Consider the following 19073-nt stretch of genomic DNA (forward strand, 5'->3'; position numbering starts at 1 on the left):
TGTTGCCTTAGCCACCAACCACATTTGTACTGTAAGCTCTGACTTATTAACTTTTTCCCCCCTATTCTTCAGAAAACTGTTTCTTGGGTAGATAGGATGTGCTTTGCCACTAGGTTAAATTATCTAGATGTTGATTAGCCCATCAATCCCAAAGTTACACTTTTCCTTTCTGTCTTTCCCTTACTGACTTACATGTAGTTACAGACTGCTCACTTACCAATTGAATCGTCTAGGACTGAAATGCTGGTTCTTATGAGTAGATTTGAGAAGACCTAGAAGATCTTTCTCTTGCCCTTAACCTCTCCCACATCCTTCTTGGTTTAATACATATCACTCTTTCAAATGAGATTCAGGTGGTAATTTCTGTGCATTAAGTGCCCTCTCTCTACTTTTAAAATGATGAACTACCCTGAGAAAAGCAATAAACTGCTAAATATTGTTACACATGAACTTATTAAATGATTTAATTATCTGAAAGAAGAGAGATGGGACATGAGAACATTGAGCAGCTTATAAGAAGAGTAGGAGAGGGACTGAAAAGGAGGCAAGAAATGAAGAGGAGGAATGGTCTCTAAAGTCTTCACTCAGGATTGGCTCTGCAGCTGTTGAGCAAAAGACCCTATATTCTTGAACCATCACCATTTCCTAGAGTAAGCACAACAGATGAAGGGCTCCATATAGGACTCACTCTCAGCTTGGTGGACTTCTTGCTCATTTTCCTATGGTGTATGCTACTTCAAAATACTAAATGCCATTTCTTCATGTGTAGCTTGAGCAGTGATTCAAGTTGGGTACTCCTTCCTCCCATTGGACAGCAGAACCTTTAATGGGCAAGTAGATCATCTGTAACTTTTAGCAGAAATTAAATATAAGATCTGACAAATTTAAACTTCCAGGCTAAAAATAAGAGTTATATTTCCATGTTAAGAACCATCTTTGGTATCAAAGAACCAAAATGGTAAGCAAATTAAAAGACTCTAAACAGGATACACCCATTTTAGAGAGTTTAAAGTAAATATATATTGGTAATGGCATCTCTGTACTTAAATTTTGTAATATGAAACCATTAATTTTTTTTTTTTAAGCATGGAAGAGGAATTGCATTTAAAAACAGAATTGGGTATAGAATTTGCATGCCAGTAACTTCAGGTGTTTAAGAATAAAAAATAATTAGTGCAATTTTAAGTTTGACCAATTAAATTCTGCAGAACACCTGCGTATCTCCAGGGGATATGGGCACTAAGCCACCAGAATTTTGTTTTTGATTAGGCATATACTGACTGGTCATACGGACATTTTATGTTTTGGGTTATAAACTATACATCTTTAGATTTGAAAGCATAGTGGTTTTGTGTAACTGGATGTAATTATTCCTGAAAGGTTTAAATCAACTTCTTAGCAATGTTTTACAGATTACTTTAAAAGAAGCTATGTACAAGAGGGTTGATCATATAAAAAGATTCTAAACTCAATCATTTCTCTTGTTGACTTGGTTTAGATTATTTCCAGTTGATCTGTGTTTTCTAAAGCTAAAAGCTGCATTCTCCTTAATCCAAAAGTATGTGTTGAAAAATCCATCCAATTAGGTGCATTGGTTTAGAGAGTTATTCTGTTGCTGCTGATTTAAAAAGAAAAAAAAAAAATTCTGTAAACCTGCCAAGTGTGGGGGTAAAAGTTGGAAGGAGATTTGTGCTATTGAAGGGAGATAGTTCAGCATTTTAGGAAGGTTTGGAATAGATTACTAGTATAGTCAGTCAGTTCTCGAGTGTGAAATACCACACTGTCTAATATGACATTTTAGAAGAAAATTAATAAAAGATGAATGCAAGGAAAATGCATCTTTGTAAAATACAGTTATTTCAGCTGCTTATTCAAGGACTTTAATTTTTACTTCATAAAAAATAGCATTCTGAAATTATGAAAGTGAAATGTACCCCCAAATATCCTAAATTCTAGTTTTTAAGAAGTCTGAGAGGCATGACAAAATTAAGTCAATTTGTAATTCTCAGCACTTAGCTCAATATCTCATAAGAAGTACAGTGCCTTGTATTCAGTAATTATTCTCTATTGAATGAATGAATGGATGAATGAATGAATGAATGACCTGCCAACCATATCTAGCCGGCATTTTTAGTTTGTGTACTATGTAATTTTAAATTAATTACTGGATCCCACCAAAGAACAAAATAACCTTAAAAGTAAAGGTCCAGGGCTTCCCTGGTGGCGCAGTGATTGAGAGTCCGCCTGCCGACGCAGGGGACGTGGGTTCGTGCCCCGGTCCAGGAGGATCCCACATGCCGCTGAGCAGCTGGGCCCGTGAGCCATGGCCGCTGGGCCTGCGCGTCCGGAGCCTGTGCTCCGCAACAGGAGAGGCCACAGTAGTGAGAGGCCCGCGTACAGCAAAAAAAAAATAAAAATAAAGGTCCAAAGCAAAGATATGAGATTGTGGATAATTTTTATTTTGTTCTTTCTGGTTTTGTGTATTTTCCAAATTTTTAACAATAAATGTTATGTAGCTGAAGTTTTTCAAGATCATACATGGCTAAAATTTATCTTAAAATCAAATGTAAATCTTATCTCTAATAACTAATATCTCATCTGTGATTCAAATTGCAGAAGCCTTGCTTTTATATTAAAGGCTACTTTTAAAAACTAATGTCATTATAACCAAACAACATTTCTACGATTTTTAAAGGAAGTAGAATTTTATCTTAACCTGTAGAAACTGAATTGATGTTTCTGCCACTTATATAAAGCAATATCAGTTCCATTTTGTAGTGTTGAAAATGTTTATCCTCCCTCAGTAAAATAAAATAAAAATAAAAAGTTTATCCTTTTCTGAAAAACAACCGAGATACTAGCTTGAATGCCAACTTCCTTATTGCAAGTTTAATCATCTTTTTTTAGTTATTAAATGTATTTATAAAAGTTGGCTGAAGTTGTAAATCCTTTGTGTAAGTGGATGTTTTGAGTCTCCCCCCTCCAAGTATAATTATATTTGAATGGATATTTAAAAAAATAACCATGCTAACCTATAAAAGCAGTCCCCTCCCTGCTCCTCCTGATAGGAGCAAGTATTGAACCCAGGTAGATGGCTATTCTGAGCCACTGTGGCAGTGGGTGTTGAATCCTATGACTAATAATAGAGATTTTTGTCCAGGTGAATCACATGGACTTAGTTATCTGCCCACTGGAATGACACAGTGAGGAGATATGTGGTGAATACTGTGGAACATCTGTGAATGGGTCAAAGCTATGCCTGGTGTGAATCATTCTTCCCTCAAAAATCTAAAGTTTAATAGTTAAAAAATTCCAAACTGTTGTCGCATAAACTGAGATATTTGGCCTATTCAAGGGGTTGGGATGGAATGAATACAGCACATACTCTGAGACATTTTGCAAGTAAGTTGTTTGTCTATATTTTAAACCCCTAAATTTAGGAAAACCAAAAAACTTGATCAGTAAGAGCCTTGGGTCACTGCAAGTAATAAAATATACCTTCTTCATCTGCTCACCACCATCATGGAGGCTATGGGACTTAATGGTTTTTGCCATCAGGGAAAGAGATTTCCCTATCTTTAAATTCAAAGTGCTTAGTTAGAAGTGTGCAAAACATGATGACTGAGGTACTCCCACCTGCAGACTCCCAGGATGTTTAAGGGACCTTGGGGAAGCATTTGGTGCGTAGCTCTTTAAGTGACAGTTTCCTTCACTGAATGGTCCTGTTTCACATTGATTTCCCTAATTTGGGGTCAAACTCTTTTCTTTAGGGCACTACTAAAAGCAACTGAGAAAAAAAAAGAAAAACTGAAGGTTTGTGTGGGGCTAGGTAGGTATGAAGCTGTAGTTGCTTGGATACTGCTAATGCTGCTTTTATAACTGGTTCTAGGTAATTTAGCCTACCGGGTTATAGAGATGGGATGGATGAGTAGGGGGATAGCTTAGTTTGTGCTTTTATTTTCAATTCTGGGAGTAAGCTGCTACCTCTATAGGATCTGGAACATTTAGCATTGTCTTGTAGATTGACTTTCCTCTGAGACCTTGATACACCTATCTTTGCTTCTTTTGATTCCTCCACACTGAAGAGAAAATGAATCTGCATAAAGTCTATTCACCAGGCATGTTTACAGATAAGAGTGTGTTTGTGTGTGTCTTCGTATTTTGTGAAATGTGAGCAAGGTGTGGTGGATATCTTTGCCAATAAATAATAAACATATATTTAGAATTTTACAAATTTTATGAGAATATTTTTAGCTGTGGCAAACAGGTTACATAGACCAATTTTTAAGAATGAGATAAGTATTTTGTAAGTTAATATTTGATGGAAAATGTGTATATCTGTTTGCCAGTGGTGTAATCAACAAGGGCCGACTCTATCAAAGCAAACAGATTACTGATGGGTTGCAGTCTAAAGAGGCTCACTGCAGTCTTTAAATTCTAGACTTGTGGGCTTTCAGAGAAATAAATCTGTAAATGGAAGGAGAAAAAATGAAATGTGTGAATGTTACGTGTTCCTAACAAAGACTAAATTGATTGGATTTGTCCTACAAAATATTAAAAAGTAAATTTGTCCCTAATGTTTTGTTTTTACATAGATATCCAACCATTGTTTTGCACTGAAATGTATATTCATACATTTTATCTGATAATATTTTGGGAAAATAAAGTTTCTTTTTTTAAAGGAAAGCATGAAGAAGAATATACAAATGGGAATACTAATTGTTTAAAATTACCAATAGTTTCTTTTCTGAACTTGAAAACAGTTATGTTTCTAAATATGAGAACAATAATTTTGCCTAAATTTGCAATATAATGACCAGGTCTTCTCTCCTTTTTAGAGGAGCAGTCAAATGTTTCTGGAACAGATAAGACAGCAGCGATCCAGTGAGGTTGATCCCCCACAGAGGAAAGCTATGCATACCTAACTTACTGGAAGGTAAACTACTCTTCAATTAATGATGTCCTCCTTTTCTCAAGGTGTCCAAAGACAGGAGGTGGTCTGTAAAAGGTTGGACGACAACTCCATTGTCCAGAACAATTACTGTGACCCTGATAGTAAGCCACCTGAAAATCAAAGAACCTGCAACACTGAGCCCTGCCCACCAGAGTAAGTAAGAGAAAGAAGTGAGAATTATTTTCTTCAAATGCAAAGAGAAAAACATTAGATATTCTTATTTGGAAACATACATTCATACGATATAAATAAATTAGGCTGAGAAAAGGGGGTAAAACATCACAGAGGGTGGAATTTTGATTCCTATTTATCCACAGGACTTAGTAATTAACCCCTTTAAAGCAGGAACTTCAATAGGTTGATCCTGGCATAGTGCTGGCAATTGTCATATTTCATTAATTCTAAAGCACATATCATTTGCATTTTAACATCTCTGAAATTAGATTCATTTTGCAATTGATGGTATCTTACAATAATAATCGGCATTATTTTTCTTTAATGGTACATAAAATAATGGTATCTTAGATCCAGTAAAATATAGTAGATTGGCGTGCAGTCCTATCTTTTCCAGATATTTATCCTAAAGGCTTAAAGACATTTTAAATGGTTTAGAAATGTTCTGTAATGGAGTATCAGTGCTTTAATTTGCTGACCCAGTTTTAAGTTCTGTCATCCTAAGGCATCCTGTCTTCTGAGTGTAGAGCACAGGCCTAGAGGTGTACTTCAGTCCCTTTCTGTTGATTAATGTAGCAGTTACAACTCACCGTAAAGGGAGGTACAAGAAGAGAGCCCATCCATCTTAATGATGACTTTTTAAAAATTTAAACTTAAAAATATGAGACCTGCTATCAGTGGACCACACTGTGTAATCTGTAGGAACAGAAAGGTTTCTTGTTTGAGCAAAAGGCAATAATTATGCGAAAAAGGACAAAGATGCTGAGTTAATCCTGAAAATACCGATCTTTGTAGAGATTTTGCCTGATTGACAATAGCAAGACAAAATATGTGTGAATGGCATTTCATTCTTGTGTGAGAAATCAGAGTAACCATTATCCCCCAGATTAGCTAATTATCCCAACATGAAATTGATAAAGAAAGCGAGTGTAGGCAAATGAGATTATGTACTCCAAGCTCTCTAGAACTGGAGAGGAGAGCTCTATAATGAAGTAAGCCTTTTTCTAAAAGTGGAGTCACAAAAATCTGGGACTTGCAATGGATAAAGAATGCAGGTCCCTAATATGGTTAAAGCAAGATGCATTTCTTGATATTTGTTCCAAAATAATAATGCCTTTGAACTTTCAATATCCAAAGTCAGTGTCTGCCTGAATGTTTTAATTTTAAAGGGAAATATTCACTCCTAGTCTCTAGAAAAGGTTTAGGGCAGTAGCTACCAAATAAGGAACACAGAATCTAGGGTGATAGAAGTTTTTATTCTAAGACTTTTAAAATTTCATGTCTCTTCTTTTTCAAATGTGATCACCATGTAACTAACTCCTTAAAAGCCAGACATGAGAAAGTATAGAAATACAACCTATGATATGTATTACAAAGACAAGATATTTGTTTTTTTATTTTCCTTTCTTCTGCTAATTATTTTTATAAATTTATCTCAAGAGAAACTGAAAAGCTATATAAAACAAAGTGATGCTCAAAAACCACAAGATATTTTTTGACGTTTCCAATAACTTAAGCATATTTTCATATAATTGTAGCCTCAACCCAGTAAATTAATTCCCCGACACTCAGTACTTTAAGTATTATGTTTGTCATGATCAGCCATTTAAGGCATCTGAGTGGGCCTGGTTACATCTGTTCTATTTTGGCCTCAGCTTTTTTATTTGTTTAAGTTCAAATGCTATTCAAACATCCTTTGAGGTTCCAGTGGTTGGTGATTTCATTCCATATATCATGTGCTTGTATATTACATGGGAGATTTTTTTTTTTAACATTTTAAGGGTAATTGACATATTGGAATTAACCTACGCAATTAAAATTGTTTCATATTTCCCTTCCTTTTGTAGTTCAGAAATAAAAGGTTACTTGTTAACTTTTTTTGTTTGGAGATAAGAAAATGGAATTTGAAAAAGATAGAAAATTTAGACAAACAGTTTTCTTTGTTGGAAAGATCTAATGATACGTATTTAAAATATTTCTCTTTTATCAGTCCAGTTTTTCTTAGTTCCTTTTTAATTTCTTCTTTATTCCTTTGAATTCAGACTATGAAAAAGGAAATCTTAATTATTCAGAATGGTTGTCATATGTAATAAGATTCCCAGTAGGCATTGGTATTATAGAGATAAGGCTCACTGAAAAACTACTGAATTCAATAAGACTTTAAATGATTGTGGAAGAGAGAAGGTTTTTCAGATGACAATGTAATAATCATATTTGGGTTTTGTCATACACATTAAAGCGTAAAATTTTTTAAATGCAGATAAGTAGAAAGAAGAAACTAAAAAGACACAATATTGTAAGACCACTGTTAATATTTTGATCTATATATTTCATCTTTTTCTATGTCTACATAGGCACATGTATATAAAAAAATGGAATTATATTATTTATGATGCTTTGTAGTCAGTTCTCAACATATTGAACATTATGTTGTTCTGAACATTAAACATCATCTACAACATTTAGTAGATATGTCATTATTTATTTAAATTGGTTTTCCACTGTTGAACAATTTTGTCTGGGTCCTAGCTTTTGATCCCTTTCTATTCCACAGCATTAACCATTTTTGCTACTAAAACTTTGCTCTCTATAATTATGCCCTTATGCTAAATGAATAGGAATAAAATTTCTGGTTCAAATGGAATTATATTTTACTCTCTGAGACAAACTGTCAAATTGCTCTCTAGAAAGAATGTATGAATGTATATTCCCACCAACAGTACGTATATGACTGTCATTTTCCTGAACTGAACAACACCAGGTATTATTTTAAAAACAATCTTTAACTATTTTATAGGGAAGAAAAACCCTTGATATCTAATTGCTATTTTATTTTTTGTGCTAGAATTGCTGGTGAGGCTGAACATTTAAAAATTATGTTCAGTGGCCATTTGTATTACTTCTTTTTTGCTCTTCATGGCCTGACCCATTTTTCTACTGAAGAGTTTATCATTTTGTTATTGATTTGTATTAACTCAATGTATTAAGAATATTAACTATTTTAGACATATTTTTTCCTAGTTTGTTATATATTTCCCATATTATGGTGTTATGATCTATTTTTACTTATAAAAGTTTTTAAATACTATGTAGGAAAACTATCAAACTTTTATTTCTTTCATTGGTATAATGTTATGAAGGCCTTACCCACTTTATGATTATACTTTCAAAGTTCTTTTTTAAGGTAAACTCTATCTGAAATATATTTGCCTGCTTTGAGAAAAGGATCTATATTTATTTTCAAATATTATTGTTTTCCCAATACCATTAATTTAAAATTCTAAATGGTATTTTTTAATCAGAAATTATCTAATGAAATATTTTAAATGTCCTTTAGTCATATTGGAGACTTTATAAGTAGAATATGGAAAGATAGAGGGCAGTAAGTTTTATCCTTGTTCTGCATAAAGAAAATACAGGGGACTAGGAAGAATAGACAAAAGAAGCATTGGTAAAGAAATAATAATAATAATGTTTATTTGGAGGACCTTGAAAGGCCAGAGGAAGCCTTGCTGGAAAAATGTAATGTGGTCAGAGCAGCAACTCTTTTATGAGAAAAAGAATAGTAGTCAAGATGGTGAGGTGACTAGGGATAGGAAGAAAACAAGAATTCTAGAGGCATTGAATGAAAATGGTAGGATTCATGACATAGGCAGAAATAATTAGGAAAAGGAAAAGGGAGGAGCTGATATTAAAGAGCATGACTGATAGGAAGCTAGTGCCCCACTGTAAGAAAAGGAAGTAATGTTGAGTTGGAATCCAAAGAGAAAGGCCAAGAGTTCAGTTTTGACTATACTGTCTTTTAATAGCAAGAATATTTGTATATATGACCTCATTTGAAGAGTCTTTGGATACTGAATATAATTCCTGTATGTTACTGTGATTTTTAAATTTGCGAAGATCAGAAAGGTAAAAACAATGGAATACAGTACATTGTGATAATACTGTGACCAAGAATTAAAAGACATTTTTTTAAGCAACTGCGATATGGAAGGCACTGTGCCTTAGGAAATAGTTCCTTTTCCTAAGGACAATCTAATTGGGCAAATACATATAAAAATAACTATAGTACAAGGCAAAATATGTTAAGTACAGTAAGAATTATAAGCAAAAGGGCAAAAGGATGGTCCGACTGGAGAGAGATTTTTACCCAGGGGCTAGGTTTTCTTTAATAGTATCTTTTTATTTTGAGTCATTTCACCTCACCCCATGGATGACTATAATCTGTTATTTTAAGTTTAGAGAAAGATCATCAGAGTCCTCTATAAAACTCCAAAATGTAAGACCTGGGAGGAATCATAGAAATCATATAAGTCAACTCCCATCATCTCATTCTCTTCCCTCAATATTATTGTTTGTCCTCTTAAGGTACAGATAATGTAGATCAGATTACACAGGCTGCATCAAGCCACTCATTTCAGACACTCAAACGTGAATCCCACCAACTGTATAGCTTCTTCATCCTGGTGAGGATGAAGACAATTTTATCACTGGGTCTTCAGCTCAGAAAGAAATAGCCGCAGTATTATTCAGATTATAATAATTCAGCAATTGATAGTCTCAGAGAGAATTTTCGTGCTCATATTTTACCACTGAAACTAGAGGATGAAAAAGAGAAATAGGGAGAATGTCATCAGAGGGTCAAATACATGGAGAATGAAGTTGAAGGAAGCAGTCTGTCTTACACTAGACAGGAGAGTGGTGAAACTGGGACTAATAGATGCAGTGGTAAAATTGCAAAACTATTTAAATAACTGGGTGGTGATTTAATCCTTTCGAGAGACATGGGAAAGGATGATTTGGTGAGCAATAAAGATGCAACAGGGACTGAATGTGAAACCTGAAATCAAAGTTAAAGTCAGAAGGAAAATTGGAAGTGTAGTTAATATTTTTACTTTCATACATTCTGAGTTAAATGCTAGAGTGATACATCTAGGTTAAAAGATGGTTGGCAATAAAAGAGAGGACGAAGAATAAAAAGGCGGAGGTGGCCCTGGCCTCGAGCACCAAAAAAAACAGCAACACCTCCTGAAATCACTGCTGTTACTCTGGGCACCTGTGTTTAATTTGAAGGCCTCCATCCCTCTTACATTATGAGACCTAATGAGATCATGGCTGGAGATGGTATGACTGAACTTTTTGTGGCTGAGTTATACACATTGCTGTTTTATCCCCTAATCTTGGTGATGAAATCACTGCTGCGAATTGAATCAGAGTTTCACTATGGCTGGCATGCAAGTTATTATTCTCAATACACATTTTCCTCTTTACCAAAAATGGTACTAACAACTTAGGATCCTGTTCATCTGCGGAAAATAAAACGGAAAGAATATGAAAATCACTTTAAATCTCCTCTGGAAAATGACTTAGAAAAAAAATGTTAATATCAGATTTTTTTAATTCAGGATTAAATTGCCATTCTTTAAATAAATCTTACGTTGAAAATTTTTAATTTTTTGACAAAATATATTTTTAAGTTTGAGAAACTGGTTAATTATGATATTTCTAAATGCTGGTTTCCCTCTGTAAGTAAAGAAAATAAAAATAATAATAAACAATATTTGGCTGAGTGTAGGCTCAAATTTAGGATACTAGTACTCTGACTTCACTAAGGTATTATCTTCCACATACAAAACTGGCACAAATGAGCTAAATTCGTGAAAAGAGGTGAAATTTGTTCTTAAACTTTAATACTCTTCTCTCTGGTTACTCTCCTACCAAGAGCATGAGCATATCCATTTAGGATATATGTGTGATTTATAAGCACGGATTGAAGAAAATGTCTTTTGACCTCATGCTTGTGATCTGGATTCTATTATTTGGCAGTGTTATAAATGAAATCCAGTGGATATCAACTGATGGGGGATCTCGTTCTAGCTCCATCATTGCACTTTTCATGATTTTGGAGAACTGTTTTCCTAACACTGGGTCTTACTTTCTTCTGTAAAACAAAGCACAGTGCCTTGAGCATAGAAGGCATTCAGCATATATTCATTACATTAAATACAATAATATATCAGTCGGGACTCTGGTTGGAAATAACACAACTTCAACTTTGGCTAGCTTCTGCGCTTAAGAGGATTTGTTGGTTTATATAATAAAGCTGAGGGAATCATAAGAGTGGACCTAGCTTCAGGAATGGCTGGAATCAAGCACTCAAATACCTGCAGGACTCTCTAGCTCCTCTGCGTTCTTTCAGATCAGCTAATTCCACTTGACAGGGGACATGGCCATCATCAGCTCTTATATCTTTATACACCTTTGTGACCAGAAAGGAAAGCGTCCCTTTTGCTATCGTTGAGATATAAAAATTCTAAAGCTGAATTCTTATTGGTCTGATTGGGATCATGATTCATACCCTTGGACCAATTAATGTGCCCAAAAGAGTGAGTCCTGCAGAAATACTACACACACACACACACACACACACACACACACACCTGAAATTGTATATATGAAAGTTCATTGATGACTTTAGGAGTGGTATACCTACAAATGTGAGATATGTTCATTTATTAAGACATTTCTCTTTCTTCCCACATTAGCTCTGTAGAAGCTGTTTTTAAGAGTAAAGGGGTCAAAGCAAGGGACCTCCATGTTTTCACAGAGCTGGCTCAGGGCTCTGCTTTTACCACAGAGTTTTTAGGACTCTCAAGTCTTCTGGATGGATACCTGGGCCATCTCTGACCCTGTGAGGACAATAAAGACGTCTGTCTTATGCAGAGCATGACATTCATTTCTGGGAAGCAGAAAACAAATCCCTAGCTCCTGTAGTGTGGTTTTATCACAAAGTCCTCAATTGAGGGAGAACCTGCCTCAATGTAATAATAAAAATGGCTACTGTTTCTTGTTTGTTGTGTGTTAGACACTGTTAGAAGCTCCTGAGACCCTATTACTAGCATATCTTCTCTTGTTCGTGTTCAGTATGTCAAGGTGATAGGCTGAAATTAGCCATAGTGAAGTATTTATACCACAAAAACTGACAAATGCAACAAATCAGGACTCCCTCCCTCCCATGAGGAACCAGTTGTTACCATTTACCAGCACATGGCTTGGAGCTTCATATGTTACTTGCTTACTCCTCAGGACAATCTCATGATTGATATCATTATCCTCGTTTTAGAAATTAATAAAAAAAAGGACAAAAAGAGGTTTAAAAACACATAATGCATTGCTTGTTTGAACCTGGGTTCTGCCTGCTCCAAAGCTCATGCACTCTGCTCTAGAAGGCAGCCGACAGTGGGTTATCTTCTCCTTAGCAGTTCTTCCATTTGTCATTTGTCACATCACCTGACACTGAAATGTTAGCTCTTCTGAGAAGAGGAGGTAGTCCACTGAGAAAGTGCCTTCACTCTGCTGAAATCTCTGGCTGCACTGAGGGAATGCTTTTCTGTGTTTCTTCCACTTCTTGTTGCAGGTGGTTCATTGGGGACTGGTTGGAATGTAGCAAGACTTGTGATGGAGGGATGCGCACAAGGGCAGTGCTCTGCATCAGGAAGATTGGACCTTCTGAGGAGGAGACACTGGACTACAGTGGTTGTTTAACACACCGGCCCATTGAAAAAGAGCCCTGCAACAACCAGTCATGTCCACCACAGTGGGTGGCTTTGGACTGGTCAGAAGTAAGGAAATCTGAGGCTGTATGTTTTGAGATGTCTTAGCTATCAATACCAAAGCATTTAATATTAAGGACACCTGAGCATGTGAGTGCCTTAGAACTCAACAAGTAAGGGCTGCATAACTCTGAATTTGGCCATGTTATATTTTTTTGCTGCTTGCCAGGAAGTAAAGGTTTTTGGAGTAAGGAAAATCAATGAGAAACTAGTCGTCGATTTAATTAAAAAACAAGCCTGAAGTGTATTTGAGAGAATATTATAAGTGGGTTTTCTTCTTCATTGCTATTCTTGAACAGCGTTATAAGCTCAGAATTAGTGATATGTTATATCTTTTTTTCCAAGTAATGTTCCAGCCTAACCATATAACTCTTACATATGAGTTTAATTTATCATCACATGTTATATATCTATATATATTTTAATTGCTTCTGGGGAAGAAACACGGAGTTGAGGGTTATAACTGTCAAAAAGTCAAATTCAGATTTTATCATTACCTCCACTTATATGATCATTGAGGAAGATCTGACTAAGATAATGTTTTTCTGTCATACATGTACATATAAAAAGTCTGATATAATCCCGAGGCCTCAGAAAAATGGTCGTATGAAAAATGAGGTAAGAGGTAGAGTTAATTCTTGACTCTTCATCCTGCATGAGACATATACAATATACACACTGTACCATTCTCTACATTTCCTAAAGAAGAACTGAATCCTTCTGTAGTGTTGGTTAATGTTAGAAAGAATGAGTATCTGGCTATATAACTAAAGGTCATTTTTCTAAGTTAGCAAAACAGGATGCATTTCCTGCTGGAAACATTGTGGTACTTGCTTTAGGTATTTCCTGTAGACCTCATAAGTTTGTCAAAAAATAAACAACAGAAAAAAATTAAACATTGTTCTTTAGGAACCTCTGGATGTAACTTTTCTCCCTATGAATCTTACTGCTTGAGTGGCCTTATTTTGCTAGAGGCACAGGGCTAAAAGAGAGACCTGTGTTTAAGATGGTACATGGAAATGGAGATTCTGACCAGTTGTGGTTATCTGTGGAATCTTTGGCAGAAGTTGGGAGTGTTCTTCCAAGTTTCCTGGCCATAGTCCAGCTTCAGTAATTACATTCTGCCTACCTAACTTTTATTTGTGTTTCAATCAAATGTAGAGATATTCTCAGTATTATTCAGTGGTTATGGAAAACAGTATGAACTCTTCTGTTCCCTAACAGTGGGTGGATTAACTCCTACATTCATTTGGAAGATAAAATCCAGTGATAAAGACAAGACATTTTACAGAATTGTACACATGTTAGTAGTTATTTTACTTGCAAGTCAGTGCCCAAAACCCTTATAGAAGTTCATAAATAGTCTTTGATAATGATGGCAACGTTGTTATTGGAAAATCCTAATGGAAGACCTGATAATTGGCTGCAACATTTTTAGGGTTTCAGGCCAAGTCAGTAAGTATAACTGGGTACTTTCTAACCACATTGGGATAGGAGCTATGGAGAATTCAGAAGAATCTCAAGAACTTGGGAAAATAAGAAATATCCATGAAGCAGGAAGAGAATAACATAAGACAGTGTTTAACAAAATGGTGGATTGTGAGGTATAAATGTATAAGTGATACAGAAATTCAGAGCTGAGAAGGTCAGAATAGCCTGGAGTAGGCTCAGAAGGCTTTTTAGTTGATGGGGGTTGAACTGAATGTTGTAGGAGTGTAAGATTTGAAGTAGGGAAGAGAACAAGAAACTGGAGAAGTATTCCTGATAAGAGAAACAACTGAACAGAAACGCAAAGATCATGTGGTGAAAGTAGAGTGGGAGAAAAGGATTTGTTTTAAAGAATAAATGGAAGAGGGCTTCCCTGGTGGCGCAGTGGTTGAGAATCTGCCTGCCAATGCAGGGGACACGGGTTCGAGCCCTGGTCTGGGAAGATCCCACATGCCGCGGAGCAACTAGCCCCGTGAGCCACAATTACTGAGCCTGCGCGTCTGGAGCCTGTGCTCCGCAACAAGAGAGGCCGCGATAGTGAGAGGCCTGCGCACCGCGATGAAGAGTGGCCCCCACTTGCCACAGCTAGAGAAAGCCCTCACACAGAAACGAAGAGCCAACACAGCCATAAATAAATAAATAAATAAATAAAATAAAATTTAAAGAATAAATGGAAGATAAGATTGAATAAAGTAGTGATAGGTAACAAGAAGGCTTGAATACAGAACTTTATACCATATTATCATTCTACAAAAAGTGGAGAAAAATCAACAAGTTCAAAACCAGAAACTAGAAAAAACTTCTGCTGACCACTAAAACGCCAAAATCTTCTCATGTGCAGACTCACTTCGCATTGGTCTCTGGACCTACATTTTTCTGTATCATTATATTTTTAACATAAAACACCAAATATAATCACCTTAAGGAATAGATTATATATATTACTGTATGTTTCCATTCCAAATACCATTTTAAGATTTTCTTCCTAATTCAACTTCATACAGGTTGTAGTTACCCTACTTTTAGCATTTTGCTTCTCATCTACCCAGTCTTAGAAGTGGCTTGCTCAAATGGCTCTGCGAGGCTGTTAGGTACTCCTGGAAGCTGCCTGGAGAAATATGTTTAAGTTAAGGGGACTTTTAATCACATTTCTGTTATCTTCTTTAAGATAGCTGAGTCAAAGCTTAGGGGAGAGAAGTGGAGCTGGGGGCATAGAGTACACATGTTGGGACTATCACTTCCAAAAAAACCAAAAAATAGTGCCTGTTGTCTCTCCACAGACAACACAGGAAAACTATTCTGGGGTGAGCATGAGTCAGGAAATCCTGCCATTGCCGTCTCAAAGATTCTAGTTGAACATCATCTATATCATCATCTTCATCCTTTGTTCAGGAGGAAAGAGATGATTTTTGTCCCCATTCAGTCTCTCCTGTTTATTTTCCAAAGGAGAGGGTGCACTCTCACCCTTCCATTTCCCTTTACCATAAAACCTATCTCTTCTCTAGATAAGTTAAAAATAAGTAAAAGTAAATAGCATTAAGTGAAAAAAAATGTCTGAGTAGCCATGGAGAACAAAGTGAGAACAAGGAACCTGTTCTTCTCAGAGGAATGTAACATCTCACACTAATGAAAAGAGGAGGTCCCAGCAGAAGAGCAGGCAGTGTTCAACCTCTTTCACTTAACTTTTGCAAAGATGTTTCACACGATATCTTTTTCACACGCCCATGAAAACTTCCCTCCTCTTTCTGCCCCCTTCCCAATTCCAAATATCAGCTGTCTGAGCTCTGCTAATCACAAGGGTGAGGTTCAACTGGTGAAAACATGTTTCAGTAAGAGGAATGTACCCTCTGACCTTTTTCTTTTCTTTGCTGGCTTCTCTAATGTAAAATTTCCATTGTTGCAAAGCCAGGAACCGTTTTCATTTTCCCCATCAGTGAAACTCACCCAGTGCTTATGGCAAAAAAAAAAAAAAAAAATTTAAGCCAAATTGCCTTGGTGGAAAATGGCTCTTCTGCAGTCTTTGTGAAACTAATGAAGCCATGGCTTTCCCATTTCCTACAATTTAGCCTCACTCCTGGGATCACCCATGCTATGTTGGACTTAAATGGCTTTCTGTTTTTGCCCTCTCTTGGCATGTGACTCTTAAAGTGTTGCTGTGTACTGTGAATGGGCTCCAGCAATCCTTAGCCATTCTTTTGATGTATAGGAATGGTTTCTTTTGACTCCACAGAGTACCCATTGAAAAAGTTCTGTTTCTTGTACTTATTCTTGGACAAATAGATGACTGGCATCATACTCAATTGACTTGATGGGATTTACATTTAGGTAGCATTACTTTAAGAAGGATGGGGCGGGGGCAATCTTCCTACCGAGGCACTGTTCTTTGTTTTAGTAGATACTTGTGCTGTCACCTTGTTTACTCCTAGGTTCTACTCTGATGCCATAACTAAGTAAATTAAACCCACCTCTCCAGAGAGAATTCAGGCTAACCCCAAAATGTTAATGTTTCTATCCTTTACAAGTGAGAGCCAAATTATTTTCCCTGGTGTGGTTTCAAATGTTTTTTCTGCAAAATATGTTTTTGCTTCTTAATCATAGAATGTTGAACTGAAGTATAAATGTATCTCTCATAAAAATCACCTCCTATATCCCACTGAGATGAGAACAAAAAACAAATGGTCTGGTCAGATTTTAAATAATTGTAAGATTCTGATTATATGAATAAAAGAAGGAAAAAGATATTTATCTGCAATGAGGAGAAATAGTGAGAGAAGTAATTTTACTAAAGAATCATTTTCTGCTGAATTATCTTCCACCCAGCTACCTAATGGTTTATTACAAGAATGAATTGAATGAATTTTGATATTTATAACTAGACTTTAGTCTAAAAAAATGACTTTTTATTACTAAGTATTCAATTTCTAATTATTTCTAATGAATTTTACTGCATACTCAAAAAGTGTGTAAAAAATATACCCTTTACATGGGTATAGACTAATGATTATCTCTGAAACATGCTCTGAATCACTTATGATTAATTTAATGCCTATTAATCATATACATAAGTGTGGTTGCAGCTTGCTTTTCTAGGATTTCGTATTTTTTTAGGTAGCTAAATAAAACTGAGGCTGTCAGATAGATAAACATATTTATTCATCAGAAGGCTAGAGAGGCAAAGATGTAATGTAAGCTAAATAAAGCAGAGGGAAGAAGCAAAAATAAGAACAAGCTGAGGGATGTCTCTGCTTGAACATCTCTGACATAAGGTCAGAAGAATTTGCAGGATAGAATTCTACTTAAAACGAAGTTGGTCTAAGTGGCATCCCTGTGGCTTTACTATTTTTTACAAGCAATTTTTAGACATTTCATTTTACAGTCACGCTCTAGAAGTGCAATATTTGCAGAGACCAGAGTTGAGATTCCAGCTATAGACATGTAATATTTGTGGCTAGATCTGCAGGGCTCAGGGCTGGTATATTCATTGAATCAGTATGTAGTTTTCAGTCATTCACTATTTTGAGAATCCAGTTGATGATCTCTACTTCCAGTGCTATAGGATAGAATATCTGTGACTTATTTAGTGGAGCTTGGGCTATAATTTTCTTAATTATTTCTTGCCTCGATAGAAGATGACATATGTTAAGCTTTGCGTATAACTTCACATTGTCCCACAGAGGGTTTGTGTCTTTGTACATTTACCTTTCAGAGCATTATCTTTTTCAGAGCTGCCATCTGAATTTATCTGTACTTCTCAGTACTTCAGTTTCCCACTAGTAAAATGGGTGTGAAAACAGCACTTCGTGAGGTTTCCATGAAGATTAGGTAGATTGTGACATGCAAAGGACTTAGAACGCTGCTTGGCACTTAATAAATTTCAATGTTGCTTTCTCTTTTTATTCTTCTCCCTATTATCATCAATCTTATCTGTTTTTTGTCTTTGATTCCCTGGGGACTTCTCAGACACAGATGAATGAATTGTCTGTCTTTGCATTGTCTGCCTCCCAGAACTGTAAGCAGGACTTCGGCATAGGCTCTTAGGAAAGACCGCTAGATGTTACTTCAGTCTTAAAATAATAGCAGAAGCTTCTTGCTACTGGAAAAGGATATTAGAATAAGCAAGAGACCTATGTCCTAGGCTTAATTAATTTTTGTATTGAAGTGGAGTTGATTAACAATGCTATGCCAATCTCTGCTGTACAACAAAGTGATTCAGTTATACACAGACAGACATTTTTTTGTCCCAGTCTTTAATATACATATGTATGCTTTTAAAATGAGAAGAGGGAAGGGGAATGGCACAAGTGCCTTTTTCAGTAAATTTTCCCAATATAGAAAATTAATCATAGCCTCAAAATACTAAAACTGAATACTAAATACTAAACTGAATTCCCTGTACATCCTACGTGTTTCTGCCTCTATCCCTAAAGTCTGAAATACCCTTCCATACCCTTGTACTTTATCTCATTTATTTTTATAATAATTAATACTTCTTATGTATTCTCAAGAGTTTGTTTCTGCCAATGCTAGGAGCTAAAGTATAGATCAGAAGGCTTAGGATTTAGTTCCAGCTCTACCACTTGCTATCTGTTTAACCTCGATTAAGTTGCCTAAACTTTCCTGTGACAAGACTCAAAAACTTATATGAGAATAATGTATTGAAAGTATTTTGTGAACTGTGAAGCTCTAATGGAATACAAGGTAGTAGTGGTATCATTATCAATAATAATATTAAGCATTAAGAGAGTGACAGAAATCCCCTAAGGCTGTGTCTTCTAACACTGGTGGACGGTGGAAGAGACTTAGTGAGAAGTCAAGAGGACCAGACACAAGTGGGACAAGCTCAA

The 19073-nt window shown here is 35.8% G+C and overlaps 1 protein-coding gene across 1 annotated transcript in view; it reads left to right on the forward strand.

Moving 5' to 3' along the window:
- The window catches only part of ADAMTS6 (ADAM metallopeptidase with thrombospondin type 1 motif 6), a 266593-nt gene that overhangs the window by 225817 nt on the left and 21703 nt on the right, over positions 1-19073 (forward strand). The window contains exons 20-21 of the mRNA XM_004270746.3: positions 4978-5107; positions 12546-12750. Coding sequence (XP_004270794.1) covers positions 4978-5107; positions 12546-12750 — 335 coding nt within the window. The remainder of the gene's footprint in view (positions 1-4977; positions 5108-12545; positions 12751-19073) is intronic.

This window comes from Orcinus orca, chromosome 3, assembly GCF_937001465.1.
Source record: "Orcinus orca chromosome 3, mOrcOrc1.1, whole genome shotgun sequence".
In the NCBI taxonomy this organism is placed as follows: domain Eukaryota; kingdom Metazoa; phylum Chordata; class Mammalia; order Artiodactyla; family Delphinidae; genus Orcinus; species Orcinus orca.